Genomic DNA, 16,789 nt, shown 5'->3' with positions numbered 1-16,789 from the left:
AAGTTTATATATATATATATATAAATAAAATATAATGTGATTAATTACAACTACTCGCTTTACACTGCCGAGGAATAGGAACAATTTCGCGTATTCAGTCATGCAAACTTTCGTTTCTGATTTCTAGAGAGTGCCATAAATTACTTGAATCAGATGACAAAATATATTTTTAAAGCCTTCTATTGCGCAGAAATCGGTATCCTAACAAGATCAATTATAAGATTTATTAAACTTTTTAATTGCCGTTATTAGTATACTATTAACATATATTTTTCTAAAACATCTATGACCAAGTTTCGCGGCATTCGAAAAAATTGAGAGTGCAAATTAAGCATTTTATAAATATCGCATTTTGGTATTGCGTTAGGTACATTTCCTGCTGCTGGTACACACCTTTTATAAGACGCTCTGTATGTAGCATTTAAAACAGTGACATTGAAATTTTGCAGGGGTATGTATTACCATTTTTCTTATAAATTTTCTCTATATAATACTTATTTGAACATATCTTTATTTTTATTTTATTTATCCAATCATGTTATTAAATAAATATAATTGTGTGTGTACTGTTCTTTCTGAAATATTTATTTGAGTAAAACATTTTAATTAAAGAGAGAAAGATTTATATATATCCAAATATATTAATTTCAGTTTTTATCCAGCAGCAAAATTCTTTTCTGATGTTTGCCAAAAAGCTTGAGCAAATTTAAAATGATGATACAGGAATTGAAGATTGTTGATTAAATTCATTGAAAAATATTTACTGATTTACAGATAAATGTTACACAGAGATCACATAAATGATAAATTGATAAAATGAGTTTTATTGTTTTACTGGAAAAGAAGAATAAATCAATTAATTAATTAAGGATAATCATGAATCACATCATATTGTTGCCAATATTGATAAACTGAACTGGGCCAATGCATATCATTCTTTCCCTCCAAGCTATGAAGTTACGTCTTACATGACCATTCGTTTTCTTGGAGCAAGAAAATGTGGCAACTGGTTTGATAATTTGCACTCATCTTCTTCAACATATATATTTTTCACATATTGTCGATATATATATATTTCTTTTATTTGAATATTGATCTTTTTATTTACAATTTTCTTATTATGAACAAAACTGATTGCTAATAACTATCAGAGCTGTTGGATACACATGATTGTCATTGCCATCAGGGAAAGAAACAAGACAAAGGAAAGAATTTATGCTGTAAAATTGAATTCTTAATCTTTGCGATTAAGGATTAATTTTAACCGTTTCCTTTTAGGTTCTATAGTTTGTTTTTTTAAAAACACTTATTTCCTAAAAAAACGAAACGCGCATATTATACGCATGAAAAAATATATATTTTAAAACTAGATTTTGCAAAAATTTAATCATTAACACATTTTCTTGCTCCATTCCGAAACGAATCGCACGATGATGTCATTAACAAATTAGAATAACTTAGATGTAGCCCTTGAAGGGCAATAGATAAGCGGCGGTAATATCCCTACGTATGTGCATATATTTACTAACGCGTAATTTGTAAATGATCACAGCTGCTTGAAACCGAGCATAACAAATGTACAAATTGCATTGTACTGTCGTAACCAATTCAGATTGTTATTATTCTTCTGCTTTTACCTTTGTTAATATTATTTTTATTATTTTATCATTATATTATAAGTATCCACGTTAATGTCGTTACTCTAATGTAAGAAAAAGCGAAATTTTTTTACTCTGCACGCTTTACTGCTGTTGTAAAGTCGCATTCAAACCGACTTAAACAGGAAATATTTTTCCTGAAATTAGTTTTAGATAAAAACTGTAAATTTTTTTATACTCTTGCATTGAAGTAACGACATTATTATCGATATATTCAGTGAGTTAGTATTATCAATATCAGCTTGTGTGTGTATGTATATGCGTATTAAACTCGGCTGCGTCTGCTGTTTTATCTTTTCTTCCTTGTCTGAATATAGGGTAGATCGAAAATCATGCACCTAATAAGGTGATTTCTTGTCGACATAAGCAATTTAAATATGCAAAGACCATACTTTTTAATTTAAAAATGTAAGTACCTAAAAATCTTTATTTCTGGAACTGGGGATTCTGAGTTAAGAAAATTTAATGATTTATCAAAGAATAAATAAACTATAAATCTAAAAATGCGAGATTTTGGACATAAAAATGTTACATATTCAGAAACGGTATTAATATAACCGATAGTAATCGTGTAGCATTTCATGTGTAGCATTTTCAATATCTAAAAATAAGACTCAAGGATACAATATGCACTTAAGAGAAAAATTGAAAAGGGTGATTTACTTATTAAAATGAAGAAGTTGGTATATGTATGCATATTAGAAGTTGCTATCAACAAAAAAAATACTTCGAAAAAACAAAGTTACTTGTATAGAAAAAAAAATTGTTTTTTCGAATTATTTTATCAGAAAATTGTTTCCACTTCCACATATATTGTAGCGAGATTTTTGAACTACCCTGTGTACTTTGTAATATTTCGAAATAATGATAACTCTCTGAGAGAGGTATTTAATCGTTCGAATTATCGTTTTTACTTAAAATAGGAAGAGATTTAATGCGAAGAGATTTTTGATGTGGCTTCCAATTCTTCCATCCTTCTGTACTTAGTAAGTGTAACGATGTTTCTTGTAAACGTTATTGTATGCGAACGCATGTATTATAAAATTCTCTTTGTATAACGCCCATCGAATCGACTCTGTATGTACGATTGTACAAATCTCTGCACGATCCAAGAATCCGAGAATCCATAGATCTAAGTATTCGAAAACCGAAACGAGTTAAAAGAGTTATAAAATTCATGGATCTGCTCAGTCGAACAGGAGCCAATATTAGAGTTGCAATTGAGTATCCTAAAATCCGAGACTGTAAGGATATAAGAATCAATGAATGTATACAAGTGTGCAATTATTCGATACAATGTGTGATAATTAAAAATTTATTAGTATAGTAATCTATGATGTAATTAAGAATCGTGGATCGAACGATTAAAGATTTTAAGGACATAGTCTTTAGAGTTTTAATGTTAAATGGAATATCCAATCAGAAGAATTGAGAGAACCTACCAAAGATTCAAGAAAAAATTTGAAAAGTTAATTATAAGAAATCAAAAATATCCAGAGATGTGAGAATTGAAAAATTTAGGAATTTAAAAATTGAATAGATTAAGGATTCAAAGATCCAATGATCCAAAGGCTTGAAGCTATATAAAGAATGCACGCAACATACAGATCAAAATAACACACAAAGAAAAATCTAAGGATTCAAGGATCTAAAAATGTATCTTTTAGATATACTATATGTATTATTATTATTACGTTATTGCGTATGAAAAGTCTGTTTTTAATTTAGACTGATATAATCTCAAGGAATTTTTAACAGAATTAGAGATATAGATTATTTTTTATATAAAAAAAATATTTTAATATATATATAATAATATACACAGCTATACAAAAGATATGTACGGCATTTAAAAAGCTAAAGATTAAAGCGTTTACTTTATTTATTTATTAGCCAGAAATAAAATATGTACACTAGCATATGTACACTTTTCTACATTTGTAAATTTTATGATTTAGTGACATTATATTAATAAACGTAATATATAATATTCTTAATAATATTAATAAATTCAATACATACGCGCGTCGGAATAGCTAGTTTTATAATCTGCGATTAAATCTTAAAAATTTTAAACAATTCGTGCGCTTAATAAATAAATTATTTTTTTTGCAAAACAGCTTTTTACCACATACTTTTAAATTCAATGTAAACATTAAAAAATATACAATAGAATACAGGAATACTACATACACAAATAAATATATATTAAATGTACTAAAAGCAAGAAATTAGACGTCTAAAATTAACATAAAAGTTGGAAATTGTGTATTTAGATTATCCTGGAAATCAAAAAATAAATTAGGTTTTAATATTCCGAAATTTAAAAAAATGTTAGTTGTACAATAAAGAATAAAAAAATTTGGAAACAGGCTGATTAAACGCGGGAAATTAGAAAATTTGACTTTTCATACGCAAACACGTAATATATTAATATCTAATTGAAGCAAGGAGAAACGCGAGTGAGAAAGTTTTGCCGATAATGTTCTCAATCTTGAAATCGTAATCACAAGGATTTCGAGCCGCTGCCTTGCTGTGCATAATGAAGTGACAAATATGTAAAAAAAAAAATATATATATATATATACACACATTCAAAAAACGGCAGAAGCAGAAAATGCGCGTGTGTATGTGTAAATGTACATTTGTATGTTCTGTATGCGTGTGCGTATGTGTAAAAAGAATAGCGTTCGAGGCTTTCGCCGAGTGAAACGGCCGCCAATTCGAGTCGAGACTTTTTTATATATACGAATCCAAAAAATTTCTTAACAAAAACAAAAGAATAAAAAAAATGCGATAAAAGCGACTGTTATGCGCGGCTTTTGTGCATCGTAAAATATTAGAAACAGTTGCGTTATATTAACAATTGTATTATTATTATTGGGCGAATTTTGTCTTATAAAGATTTTTTTTTTCATGATTTATATTTTCACCCGTTGAAGGCCCGCTTCATCGCAACAAGTAGCATGGTCCTATTTACATCGACAGCGTTTAGCACGAAATGCGGCTATCCGATTATGGTTCCAAAATAGAATTTTACAATTATATGTACAGAAAAGATTTTATATATATATATTTTTTTTTCTCATTTTATTTCATAATTTTTAATATTTTTTTAAATATTTTTTTCATGACTATGTGCTTTTATAAGAACGTAGGTCATCTCGGGAATTTCTGTAGATTTCTCCCTTGCTTTTGACGTCATCGAATTATGTATATATATAGCCGAATCGATACCACGTTAAAAAGTTCAAGATCAATTGACTACATTTAGCGCTAAACGCAGCGTTAATCTTAGAATACTAATCATACTTTTAAGACATTTAACATTAATCATACGTTAAATTTACGTATGTTGAGATTTTTCCCGAAGAAAAAAATGTCGAAAGAGAGAGAGAGAGAGAGAGAGAGACGAGAAAAATAAACTTTTATTAAAAATAAATTATGCTATTTTAATGGGGATAAAAGTTTCATTACTTCCAATAATTATTTTTTTTATTATACATTTTTCGTCTTGCTGATAAAATATAAGTATATAACTCTGTTATCTCTTATGTTTATATATATATAACTATTATATATCAGGATTTGTTTGGACATTTAGTATTAAATATAACAATAATCCAAATAAGTTTAAAAATATTTAGAGTGAGCTATATACATACAGTATATATTACAATTTAATCAAAAATATCTGCTATTACTTGTTGCACATTTAACATATAAATTAGCATTGTGTCTTGGCTACACAAGATGTTTCAAAACTATTGCATACTTTTTTTTATGCTCAGATACCAAACTGAGAAGAACATTTAGAACATTAACAGTTGCTCGATTGTAAGTTACATTAAAAATAGTTACAGCAATACTATACCAAAGTACTTGCAGCTATAAAATGATGAGATAGCTTTGATACATTCCATATAGTATACAATGCAATATAAAAGATTAAATATATATTTTTTTATGTTAATATGTTAGGCGGATAAGGCACAGTAAACGCAAAATATTAGATCGATCCTTGTAGATTTACACAGAAGAATCGGATCTGCGTTTACACTGATGGAATCCTTTTAGGATTCAAATCATACATACGTCGCATCCGTTTCTTCAATTCTTGCGGAAATTTGTCATAGCATTTCTTGCATGCGGGCTTTAGATCGAATTCAAAGAACTTTGTCTTCTGATTCATTTTTTGATCGCAGAATGCACATGCAAAGTGATGGACGCACCATGCCTTGTTCAATGCTGTAAAAACTGAGAAAAATATTGTATTAGATTAGAAATATTATCAATGCTCACAAGAAAAATAACCCATATTATATGATTATGCGATATATGATTTAGCGCTTTTGATATCACAGTTCAATATAACTTCAATGAAGAAACTTTAATAATTGCAGAAGTTCAAAATATTAATGGAAAAGAAAAATATTATATATTACAGCACAGAATGTTTAAAAAATTTAGAGAGTGAAAAGAAAGTAAAAGTCCAAAAAGATAAAACAACTTGCGTTTATATAGTAATAAAGATTGATTTTTTTAAATGAAATTTCATCGATTGTATTTGGATTATCTAATCTTTAATGTATCATCACTGTATACCACATACCATCTCCAGAAATAACTTGATTACAGACAAAACAAAGATTCCCAAATAACTGATGATAATGAGTCTCGCAATATGCGAGACCCTTTTTCTCATAATGACGATGGCCTAGGAAGGGTTTCTCACACTTTGCACATACGAAATGCTCTACATGCCAATGTTTACCAAGCGCAGTTACTACGCGCTCTTCAATGGGACGCCGACACGCACCGCAAATTGGAATTCCCATTTTATCATGACACCGCAAGCAATACAACTCGTTCTATATAACAAAGTTAATTGTTAATATATTAGACATTAGACTATGAAAATGTTCATTGATAAAAGACATTTTTGTATATGTAATTATTAATTTTTAGAATAGAAGATAATTATTATTTTGTAGATTGCTTAAAGTTTATTGACAAACTTTTAGCACAATATTATGATTAAAAGTATTTTGTTCGCGTTCTTGTGTATATACATCTGTATATATAAATTTAGATATATAAATATTTTTATATATTTAAGTGATTAAAATATCCAATCCATATAATCTTACCATTTCATTGGCAGCATATCCAGGTCGAGAACGAACTTCTCTGGCTTCAGAATTGAGTTCTACACCACAAGTTGTACAATTAAAGTGATATGGATGATAAAGTTCGCCACGAAAACGTAAAGGCTTGTCATCAATCACTCCACTGGAAATCGCGAAAAATAATATTGATGAAAACACTTTTCTTTCTTTCTTTAAACTTTACAGATTTTTGAAAATTGTTCAGGTGTTTCTCTTTATCAAGTGAAACTTTTATGCAAGAGTAAACACAGAACATACTGGCATTGATGGCATATGTGTTTCCCGAGCACGCCGGCTTTTACTCTGGCATTGCATGTATGGCATAATGCTCTGCCTTGACACTTGATAAAGCCTGCATCCGCCAATTCACCGTTACACTCTTCACAGCGAAAACATTGTGGATGCCAGTTTGAATTCATTGCCTTAATCACACGGCCAATAACAAACTCACCTATCACAAAATAATTCGAGTAAGTATATTTAAGTACATTACAATCTATACTCCCTCAACACACCATTATCTTAGAATAACTATCTTAGAATAAAAGTGCATATGTTGGAATAATTGAGTGCAAATTTTTAAAATTAGCTTACCACATTTGCCGCAGCATGGCGCAAACAGAACATGAAAGTCATGTTCGCAATATTTGTATCCTTCAAATTCATAGAAGATTCCATCTGGAAATGGCCTAAAGCACTGTGCGCACCTGTCAAAATAAAACAACAATCCATAAGATTCAATTCATAAAATAAATGGTATAATCTATATTTTTGTGTGTTATGCAAAATAGCAAAGAAACCGATGTTTTTAAAGCACTTATTTGAAAAATAGAAAAAGAAAATTTTGTAAAAAGAAAAACTTCTCCAAGTGTCTATGTATGTATATGTAGATACTTACACAAAACATTGTGGATGCCACAATTCGCCATTTGAGTTAACAATCTTTTCGTGCGCGGCAAAACCTTCTCTGCAGCGAGAGCAAAACATATGATCCAATGACATTTCTGTAACCCTGCATATATCATACATTATATAAATTTCTTTCAAATACTTATTATTAATTATATTAAATAATAAAAATAAATTGAACATATCATAGTATTAACTTGAATTTAACAAGTATATTTCCAATTAAGTGTCCTTGAAGAGATGCTACTTACCCTGGCATATTTTAACAGAAGAGAATGATTATACGTTTGACCATCAAGAAATATTTCCACCTCTCGTTTTATTTACTCTTATTTGCACTTAACCCCTGCTTTACAAAAATTTATATTACTGGAACATAATTAAGGAATTAGTAAAGATGTGTTAAAGCTAATAATAAAAACTCAAAAATTATGTAAATTAATACACTATATCAATATTCAATTTTTTCATTATAAAACATTGTACTAATTATATATCAATCTGTAATATTTATTTAAATTTAATCCTCTTTTGCTTATATCTACTAATTTTTAACGTATATTTAATTTACAGCTTAGTTATTTTAATTAATAGTACGTATTTACGAAACAAATATTTACTTACTATTAATTAATTAATTAAAAACAGATAATGCCGAGGGACTACACGTATGTGATTGTCACACAATTGTTACATTCATATTTCTATCGGATTTTAAATCAAGACAGCCAATCCGATCTCAATGAACGTAACATGGCCTTTTATGAAAATGAACGTGGAACTCTATGAATGTGTTACAGATTTTGCAATTTGCCCTACGCCACACCCTTACGGGAGTAATGATGACGCGAATGATGTCAAACGCAAATTTGGAATCATCAAGGCAGTTTTTCAGTGAAACGTCCGAGATGTAAAAGTTCTGTCACACGTCACACCCGCATTTAAAGCCAAGTCCAGAAGTAATCATATAAATACGTACGTACAGAAATCGGCCAATCACGTGTCAAAGAATGCAAAACATATACTTTATTTGGTGTTGCAAATGTTTTGTTTGTGATTGACCAATCAAAATACAGATCTTTATTTCCTTTATTTTTCATGGAGAATGCATATTGTGTATATGCCATATATATAATAAAAATAATTGTTTCATCTGTATCTTTTCCGCATAAAATAACTTAGATTAGAAATATATATTTTTGATGAACACGATCATGATATAAACATTTTCTAAACAATATTATTAAAACAGATCTATAATATATAATTAATTTTTAATACTATCAATGAACTTTATTTTGTAATATTTACATTCATAAGATAATAGAAGTATCGAACTGTAATTATTTAATTAAAAGTAAATAACATTTATGCCGTTTGTGTATGAATAAAAATATAAAAGATTATCATGTGTACTATAAATAACAATTTCTTATATCCGTCACACAATAAACATGTCAAGATTGAAAGATTACATTACTGAATTTTTTTTCCTATAAAAGAATACAATATTATAGATTATATAATATTATCAAAATTTAAAAGTTGTAGACAAAAAGTAAAATGTGATATATTAGAAAAGCATATATATTTCTATTTTAGTTTCTAATTTTATTAGTTTTCATGAAAAATTAAATACTGAAATCTGAGAAATCTAGAATGCAAAGAGATTTAATGCCCAGATATAAAAATAAAAAACATAGAAACTAAAAAAAGAAATTTCTTTCTAACTTAGCACATTTTTATAGCCAACAACTCCTCCTTTATCAAGAAAAAGAAATGCAAAAAAAGATATACCAATTTATACATTCAGACATACATACATATATGACAGAGAATCATAAAATGTTCATCTACAGAGCACAAAGTAATAAATTTTCAGTTATCCATGTCAAATATAATTTAACTTGTCAACATTTAATTAAAGATGACCTAATTTATTAATTAAATACAATTCGATATCCTGGAATGAAAAACCCTCTATACGGCATCGATTTTAATATTAGTAAAGTTTAGAATGACTTTTTCAAAAATCCGTCCCGCGTAATAAGAGTAATCTTATGTGCGAGTAATCAATATAAATTATTATGTAATCATTGTGTTTCTTGCCAACTATATAAATGTTGTTTATTATAATACATAATCTAATTCGTATCTTATGTATTGGTTCTTTGGATCATTCATGATACGAGGATAACCAGCTACAAGAGCATCCTGTCCGCCAATGTAAAGAGAATTGTATATCTTCCAATAGACGTCGCGAACTTTGCGGGCTGGATGAAATAAACCCTATAACAAGAAGAAAAATATAATATTTATAAATAATGTATGTATCTTTAATATTTGCCAAAATAAAAAAATTACTAATATATATATAAATACGCAAGCACGCAATTATAATTACATACTTGTAATGTATATTGTAAAATTTTGATTGGTCCAAGCGCAACACGTAATCCATCCACAGCATCCATAAACGCTTGGACCAAATGCGGCGAGGTCTCGAAAACGTTGGGCCACACGTGATTCAGTAAATGTATTAACGCATCTTCGCATCCAAATCCGTAAACGCCTAATGCCATATGCTTAATGGCGGCACAAGCTGTTTGCCTATGTACCAAGTCCCTGAAAACCATAAGAGAGAGAATGGAAGATCAGAAATGATATCAATCAGAAATAATTTATGAAATTAAATCTATATATAGCTCTAAATACGTATTTATAAAAAAAGCCGATAAAGGAATAAAATATTATAAGCAATAAAATTAATATATTACATCTCTTACCTGTCCATAAGCGCATCTTCTAGCAATGGACTGACAGCATAAATGTAATCTTTACCCATCTCACCAATATATTCAAATAAAAATGACAAAGATTTTAACACTCCATTCTGTACATTTAACTCAGGTACTCTGTACTCGTTCATTAATGCTGGTAATACTGTGAAGGGACTACAAGTTTCAGCAACTATGGCAATAGCAACCGTAGTACAAACACGATTCTGACGTTCCTGTACTTTCAAATTATTTAAAAGTGTCGCTAAAACATCATGGGGACTGTTCGAAAAAAAAGAAAATGCTATATTATATAAATATACACATTTGTATATAAATAACTTAAATTATTTTTAATTTACCCAATAGCTTTCGCAATATAACCGAAAGTGTTCACCGTCGCTCTTCTAATAGCTTTTTTATGTGCTTTCAGTAATTCCAACAATTCAAAGCATATTCTCATCCATTCTCGAGCGGAAACATATTCGGGACCTCGATCTGCGATTCTACCCACGAGATCAATACAATTTTCTTGTACCTGTAGCAAAATAATATATTAAACTCAGCGAAGATTACTAAAGCATGTCACGTATATTCACAGTATGATCGATTTTTTATATATTTGAATAGAAATTTATTTTATTCAACAATACGTTTTATATGAAATAGTAAATAGCCCAAAATATGCATGCATTTTACCTTTTCGTGTCTGTTTTTCAGGATGGGTGTAAGCCTTGGTAACAAATCCTTGATAGGTGGTGTCATCTTTGTCATTCCTATGACATTAACAATTGCTTTCAACGCTCCTAAAATGCTACCTAGAACTTCTGGATATTCCTCGCCTAAATACTCATACAGAACGACTCCAAGATGTCCCATAAGTTTTTCCTAGAAATATTGCATATATTTCTTTTAGTCTAAATTTATAAATGGCAAAATTAAAAACTATTGTCTGCATTTCTTACCTCTTGGCAGGTTTTCATAACCACTGCAATGCGCGAAATAAGATCTGCAGCTTGTTGTCTGACTTTTGCAGATTTATTATTCAATCTCCACAATATCGTACCACATATTTGAGGAAGATACGCCTTCACTCTTTTACCCAATGTGTTCACGATTGTACCAAAACCATTTAGCATAACAACGTCCTACGAATAAAAATTGTTTAAATTATTTATTTTTTATTAAGTATAGTTTAAGATTTAACAAACCTCGGTTGTTTGCTCCTGAAAGGCGTATAAAATTCCATCAATGAGCTGCTCTTCTAGACGCGAATCGACATCTGCCGCTCCTAAGTTACCCATTATCTTCTCGATAGTTTCCATCACCATTTTCCTATATTGTTCATTTTCATCTTTCAAATCGTCCACTACTCTATTAATAATTTCTGATGCGCCTACTTTGTTGGCTATTTCTACTGTTGTATCCACAAGCTGCAATTTTATTTATTTTGTTATTAAAGGTTCATTAATTTCTCTCTAGAATTATAAAGAAAAATTTCTCAATGATTTGTCCATTTTACCTGTCTATAATTTCTACGATCCAGTGCCATGCGATGGTTCCAAAAGTGTTTAAAGAAGTGAGGCAAAATTTCATCCTTTATATATTGAGCTTCCACACCATCGGTTGCACAGCATTGTTTGACTACCTATTTTAAATATATATAAAAATAAAATGTAATTAATTTATAAAACATATATATAAACTATGTATGACACTGATTATTTATATGATAGATAAAATAGTCCTCTTACCTTTAACACAATTTTTTTCATTTCTTCATCGGGAGACTGGAATTCACGTATAAGGATTAACATCACTTCTCTAGTATAATAGTTTGCATACTCCGCGTCCATGAGAGGGATAAGATAACCAATAGCTTTTAGGAACGCTGCTAATCCTTTTCCTCTATGCGTACGAATACCCTTCCAAAGTGGTTTTAGCACAGAGTCAAAACTTTCAATACCATAAGGCGTCGCTGCTTCGGCCAGTGCGGCGATGGCCAACGCAGTAATTGTTCGTACTTTTTGCTGTTCGTCTACTAAACCTGTAATATATTTCGTGTCGTGATTATTTTTTTTTTTAATTATGTATATATAACTTAAAAGAAAAAAGAAAATGAAGACTAGAGAAAGAGTTTTATGATATAACTCTATATAACTGTTAATTTATTTATATACCGTGCTCTATAATTTCCACCAAGCTCTTCAAGTGCGGCAAAATGGCGCAGCCCATTAGGATAGCTATTTGTTGCACAATTTTGATACCAGTGTGTCGCGCTTGCCAGGATTTCTTACTGCGACAAACAGCTTTTAAGAACGGAAGAAGCGAAGGGATTCCGAGAGCGGATGCTACAACAGCGAACGCTCTTGCTGTTGTATTACGAACGTATTCGTCGATGTTATCGATATCTGGTCTCATTGTGGAGATCATTGTGGCCAGTCCTGCAGCTTTTGCCAAATTAGAAATAATTTCTCTGCCTTCGACGCGAGCATAATAGTCTTCGTCGATCAATAAAGGCTCGATGACGACCAAAATCTAAACATCGATAATGCAATGATAATTAAATAAGATAAAACAAATGAACAGTTGATTCATGATGTAATGATAAAAATAATTACCTTGTGTACATACGGCCGTACTAAATCGTCGAGTTTATACAGAATGCGGTCGATAACTTTGACCAAGAGATGACGTTCCTGATCCTCAAGAGTCGGTGACATGAGAAGAGGAAGAATTTGATTAAAGAGTGGTCCAGCGCCAAATTCCCTCGCTTTGTCGGTAATTTGTCGCAATGCGGCTTTGCGCATCGGTGGAGTTCCGTTTTTAATTTTCAAAAGCAATTTCATAATTTTTCTTTCTTTCTGCTCTTCAGGGCTCAGCGTTTCTTCGTCGACATCAACTAGCAGCTTATCAAAATACTGTGCATCCTCCGGCTTCATAAATGGTAGATTACCTTTTGGTTGATTATCTACATACTTGGCGCTTTTGTCTTCCGTTTGAATGAAGAAACCTTGAGGTGTACCAGCAATAGGCGTGGGTGTCGCTGTGAGTTTCCTAGCAGGTGTACGAATAGGTATGTATCCTGAAAAAATACATAGTGATGTATATAAATTATAAAACATAAAATCAAACATAAAAAGTTCAAATAAATGTTCAAATTTTCTATTTTTTTATCATAAGATAATTTCTATGAACTTTTATTAGACTCTGAATATATATCTTTAGAGATTTTAAAGCTAGTACTCACATGTAATTTTTAATTAATATTTTTAATATATATTCTTTACATAAACTATGCTTATTCAATAATAGTTGAAGATATGTTTAAAGAGAGAAAAGATATATAATACAGTAATTCTTCATATAACTTATAAAGTTATTCTTTCAATGAATGAATTGAGTATATCTAATATACATCTTGTGTTTTGTCATCTCATTTCTCTTTTTTGAATCTTTAAAATGCAAACACATATAAAGCTACCTCTTTCAATTTTATAATAGAGTTACATATAAACGATTTAACCTGCTATTTACTTGCATATGTACACAAGCATTAATTGACCAATTATTACTTATTAACTGACTAAAATAATCAACCATCTAAAATAAAAATTACATGAGTACTCGTTTTTACAATTTCCAGTTGTTTAATATTCTGAAATCTATGTAATCTATATTTTTAAAATATCAAGCAGTAGTACACGTGTTAAAATTGACATATTAATCCTCATATCTTGAGTATCTTACCTGCTGGGGGTTGCAAGATCTTGTACCCAGGAGGAAATAGTGCATCCAATTCATCATCCGACAGAGGTCTATTTCGCTCATCTATCTCGCGTTCCCAACGATAAGCCTGCAATTGTTCGGGTGTCATGGACATCAAATGTCCTGGAGTTGGAGTAGCTAGACCCATTGCTTTGGGTCCTGTTGGTGTGGTAGCACTTGGAGTCAATATTGTCGTCTGATGGGGCGTCGTGAGAGGCGTTGCCGGTGTTTGCGGCGTCATCGAGCCTGGCGTTTGATTCGATGGCGTCTCATCCCATCGACTTCTTCGTTTGCTCGCCGAAGGTGTTGGAGTTTCTTGTATTAAATCTCCAGCAACACGATCAGTTCTCGGAGTTTCTGCCCATCCGCTGTTATGTCCGGGAGTTTCTACAATATTAAATTTAAATAATGATAGAAAGTATATAAAGTCACTACTTAATAGAAATAACAAACATATATAATTAATCAATAATTTATTATTTATAAAGAAAACAAGTTAGCATTAGTAATAATTTAGAATTATATAATCACCTCTTTCAGTTTTTGGAGTTTCATCCCAACGATTCCTTCGACTCGTCACAGTTTTCTCGTGAGAAGGCGTCTCTCTTCCCGGAGTTACAGCTCCTGGCGTTGCATGCGCAGGCGTAGCGTCCCACATTCTTGTACTCACTCCTGGAGTAGCTCCAGGGGTTTCTGCCCCTTTACCATGACCTGGAGTTTCGTCCCATCGAACGGCAGCTGGTGTTACCTACAACAATTATAAAATAAAAAATTATATATGCAAAAAGAAGATTTAGATTATATCGATTTAAATCAATTAAGTATCAACAAATTTTTTTTCATATTGAATACAATAGATTTGAATAAAATAATTAAAATAACATAAAGATAATGTAACAAACGTACATCCGCATTATCCCAAGATGTGGGTGTTGCTGAAGTACCAGATAACTTTTTCTGTACTGGAGTGTCATCCGTCTGATCCCAACGGCCTCTCTTTTTGGGAGCTGGTTTAGGTTCGCCATTGGCTTTCAGAGTACCATCCTTAGCCTTTTCTGCTAATCTTTTTCTCAGCTAGAAGAAAATATAAATATACAAAATGTAGACATAAAAGTTTTGTCGATTATATATTTATTTTTAATATTCTTTACGTTTTCTTTTTCTGTATATATATTATATATGTAAAAATTATTTAAACTTTAACATACCTCTGTCTCTTCGCCTTTGAGCATTTGTTCCCGCATAATTTCGGTATATGTTCTAGAACCAATGTCAGGTGTCTTACCACCTGTAATTAAAAAAAGTCACTGGTAATTAAGTTGATTGATTTGGATATGCTAAATAGTTGCATAAATATTTAATACAACATATAATTGTTGGGCTAATTTACAATCATTTAACACTTTTTCACTGTTTCAACTTGTCAACTAGCCCAAGTTACAAGAAAAGTGATACCAACCTTCGGCAAACGGATCAACACGTTCAGGAGAGATAATCATTCTACGTCTCTTTTGCCTATACTCATCTTCCCTGTCAGCTATGGTAGGTCGTCGTCTATCCGCAAACGGATCATAATCTTTCTCCTCTCTATCTGCTACGGTGGGTAGTCGTTTATCCGCAAATGGATCATAGTCCTGTCCCATACAAAACAAATTTGTATCAGTCTCAAGATCTTTATATCATATTTTATCAAATAGAATAATCACTTTATACAAACTATATTTTTCTGTTCTAATCTTTACTCTTATTTTTTAATAATCTTTATTTTTTAAAAATATATAATAAAGTATAAAAAATGTTGATAAATAAGTTTTTTACTGTTAGACTTATATTTAAAAATATATTGTAATCTTTGAGTCAATAATACCTCGATTTCATCGTTGGTCGCAATCGATGTAACATAGCCATCAAATTTATTATCATCATAGATATCTTGATCATAAAAACCAGTCTTTCCCAAAGCAACTTGTTCTTTCTCAGATGCTGTATTTAAAAGCTCCTTCTTTTTTGATTGTATCTCTCTTATCTGCGCTTCAATATCTGCAACATATATGTATAATTATTTATTGTATATATGTGTGTGTATAGATATTTATATTTTTAAATTGTATTTATGAATGCATATCAATAATAAGAAAAAGTTAATCAAGGAAAATATGTAATAGGTGTGAAACCTTTATGCGTCCTCGGAATGGAGTCCATCGTGAAGAAAAAGCTGGCGGCGAACACACCTCTTCTTTTTTCTTCTCCTCTGTTGGACCGTCTTCCTCAATGGGACGTAATATGACGAGAAATTACTGTAATGCGCAAGAATATACCTCGGTACGTTGACAGTTTAGCAAAACATTGAATTATTCAATCTGCAATTAAACTGAATTGAACTCCACGCATATTGACAGACTGGCACAAACTTTAATGGTTAGAAAGGGAGCTTGTCGGCTTTTTCGGAAACAGTAAACTCTATACTATGGGAACTTTATATAGAGATTGCTCAATAGTTGAAAATAAT

General features: G+C 30.6%; 2 protein-coding genes and 1 long non-coding RNA gene across 5 annotated transcripts; 1 reads left to right on the top strand and 2 right to left on the bottom strand.

The window, feature by feature from the left end:
- The first annotated feature begins 11 nt into the window (after nucleotides 1-11).
- Nucleotides 12-4,433, top strand: LOC115240261. The gene is made up of 2 exons (XR_003884756.1): nucleotides 12-451; nucleotides 652-4,433. It is a non-coding gene; the product is annotated as an uncharacterized LOC115240261 (long non-coding RNA).
- Nucleotides 4,434-5,139: 706 nt separating this feature from the next.
- On the bottom strand, nucleotides 5,140-8,631 carry LOC115240258 (LIM and senescent cell antigen-like-containing domain protein 1). Of its 3 annotated transcripts, none has more exons than XM_029815313.1 (8): nucleotides 8,360-8,631; nucleotides 7,987-8,104; nucleotides 7,725-7,838; nucleotides 7,421-7,533; nucleotides 7,085-7,277; nucleotides 6,809-6,950; nucleotides 6,271-6,529; nucleotides 5,140-5,915 (listed from the first exon to the last, which is right to left on the bottom strand). In XM_029815313.1, exons 2-8 carry the CDS (start codon nucleotides 7,992-7,994, stop codon nucleotides 5,713-5,715), a joined length of 1,032 nt encoding a protein of 343 aa, XP_029671173.1. In that variant the 5' UTR covers nucleotides 7,995-8,104; nucleotides 8,360-8,631; the 3' UTR covers nucleotides 5,140-5,712. The 3 variants fall into 3 exon arrangements, with proteins under 3 accessions (XP_029671173.1, XP_029671175.1, XP_029671174.1); XM_029815315.1 differs by having other exon boundaries at nucleotides 7,987-8,084; nucleotides 8,360-8,628; XM_029815314.1 differs by having other exon boundaries at nucleotides 7,987-8,081; nucleotides 8,360-8,628.
- An 893-nt stretch (nucleotides 8,632-9,524) lies between these two features.
- On the bottom strand, nucleotides 9,525-16,726 carry LOC115240257 (splicing factor 3B subunit 1). Its single transcript, XM_029815312.1, has 18 exons — nucleotides 16,455-16,726; nucleotides 16,148-16,320; nucleotides 15,740-15,914; nucleotides 15,489-15,568; nucleotides 15,187-15,354; nucleotides 14,812-15,028; nucleotides 14,263-14,667; nucleotides 13,134-13,597; nucleotides 12,693-13,050; nucleotides 12,267-12,559; nucleotides 12,035-12,160; nucleotides 11,724-11,945; nucleotides 11,478-11,660; nucleotides 11,212-11,400; nucleotides 10,875-11,050; nucleotides 10,522-10,794; nucleotides 10,144-10,360; nucleotides 9,525-10,024 (listed from the first exon to the last, which is right to left on the bottom strand). Exons 1-18 carry the CDS (start codon nucleotides 16,480-16,482, stop codon nucleotides 9,866-9,868), a joined length of 3,906 nt encoding a protein of 1,301 aa, XP_029671172.1. The 5' UTR covers nucleotides 16,483-16,726; the 3' UTR covers nucleotides 9,525-9,865.
- Nucleotides 16,727-16,789: the final 63 nt, after the last annotated feature.

The sequence above is a fragment of the Formica exsecta genome, unplaced genomic scaffold (assembly GCF_003651465.1).
Source record: "Formica exsecta isolate Colony F162 unplaced genomic scaffold, ASM365146v1 scaffold421, whole genome shotgun sequence".
Taxonomy (NCBI): Eukaryota; Metazoa; Arthropoda; class Insecta; order Hymenoptera; family Formicidae; genus Formica; species Formica exsecta.
Note: the sequence above shows the minus strand (reverse complement) of the source record. Positions and strands in the feature narration are given on the sequence as shown.